This window comes from Solanum tuberosum, unplaced genomic scaffold (genome assembly GCF_000226075.1).
Source record: "Solanum tuberosum cultivar DM 1-3 516 R44 unplaced genomic scaffold, SolTub_3.0 scf00221, whole genome shotgun sequence".
Taxonomy (NCBI): domain Eukaryota; kingdom Viridiplantae; phylum Streptophyta; class Magnoliopsida; order Solanales; family Solanaceae; genus Solanum; species Solanum tuberosum.
In genome coordinates, this window is record NW_006239151.1 from 935,904 (window position 1) to 937,180 (window position 1,277).

The 1,277-nt window shown below is 38.2% G+C and overlaps 1 protein-coding gene across 1 annotated transcript; it reads right to left on the minus strand.

Annotated features, from left to right (window-relative positions):
• Window positions 1-665: 665 nt before the first annotated feature.
• LOC107062427 (uncharacterized) lies at window positions 666-1,019 on the minus strand. The gene has a single exon (XM_015313070.1). The coding sequence runs from the start codon at window positions 1,017-1,019 to the stop codon at window positions 666-668; it is 354 nt and encodes a 117-aa protein (XP_015168556.1).
• Window positions 1,020-1,277: the final 258 nt, after the last annotated feature.

The following is a 1,277-nucleotide window of genomic DNA, read 5'->3' on the forward strand; positions in this document are numbered from 1 at the left end:
ATGATCCATGAATGTCGTAGGAGTGTTAGTCAAACCAAAGGACATAACAAAGAACTCGTAATGAACATAATGGTTCCTGAAAGCTGTCTTTGGGATGTCACTTGAACTAATGATAGCTAGATCTGAGGTCTATTATAGAGAAACGAGTGGAACCCTGACATTGGTCGAAAAGATCATCAATTCTCGTAAGGCAATATTTATTCTTTATGGTGACCTTGTTTAATTCGCTATAATTGAAACACATCCTAAGAGAACCATATTTCTTTCTCGCCAATAAGACTGGAGTGCCCCAATAAGAGACACTTGGTCAGATGAAACCCTTATCAAGTAGATCTCCCAACTGCTCATTTAACTCAACTGAAGCTATTATATATGGAAAAGTAGATATGGGTTGAGTATTAGGAAGAATATCTATTCTGAAGTGCATCTCTCTTTAAAGAGGGACTTTAGGAAGATCGTCTGGAAAGACCTCTAGGAACTCACTCACGATTCAGACTAACTAAAGATATGATGTCTCAAAACTATTCATTAACTTGGAATAGATGATAGATATACCCCTTATAAACTAACTTTCTAGCCTTAAGGTATGAAATAAAATGACACTTGGGAACTGACGAACTACTCCACTCTAAAACTGGCTTATTAGGAAACTGAAACTTGAGTACTCAAGTTTCACCATCAATTGAGGCATAACAAGCATCAAGCCAATCCATTCCTTGAATAAAATCAAAATCCACCATATCTAACTTAACTAAGTCATCCATGGTGTCTTTGTAATAGACAAAGATTGTACAATCACGATAGACTCTTTCTACTAAAATAGATTTACCGACATGTGTGGAAACACTAAAGGGCTCAAGAAGTTTTTCAGGAGAAATGCCAAAACCCATGGCTAGATAAGGAGTCACTAAAGACAAACTCACACCTGGATCAATTAGAGCATAAACATCAGTAGAAAAAACTTTAAGCATACTAGTAACAACATCTGGCGAGTTCTCATGATCCTGATGACTAGCCATAGCATACAGATGGTTTGCTCCTTAGGTTGTCCCTTAAGTAGCTCTTCTTGGAGCAGGTCTGTCTACTCAAGCCACTGAAGAAGATTGGGCTCTATTATCGTCATTACCGTTTCTCCCCTTTGGGAAATCTCTCTGAAAGTTACCCTTTTTACCACACTTTAAAAAAAAAATTGTTCCATCACGACACTCAACTGGATAGGTCCTCCCACACTTAGCACAAGGTGGGCTTCAGAACCTTTGTGCCATACTTTCCCGAGA

Excerpts from the sequence above, each read along its gene's own strand:
- LOC107062427 (XM_015313070.1), bottom strand. The coding sequence starts at position 1,019 with ATGGCTAGTCATCAGGATCATGAGAACTCGCCAGATGTTGTTACTAGT.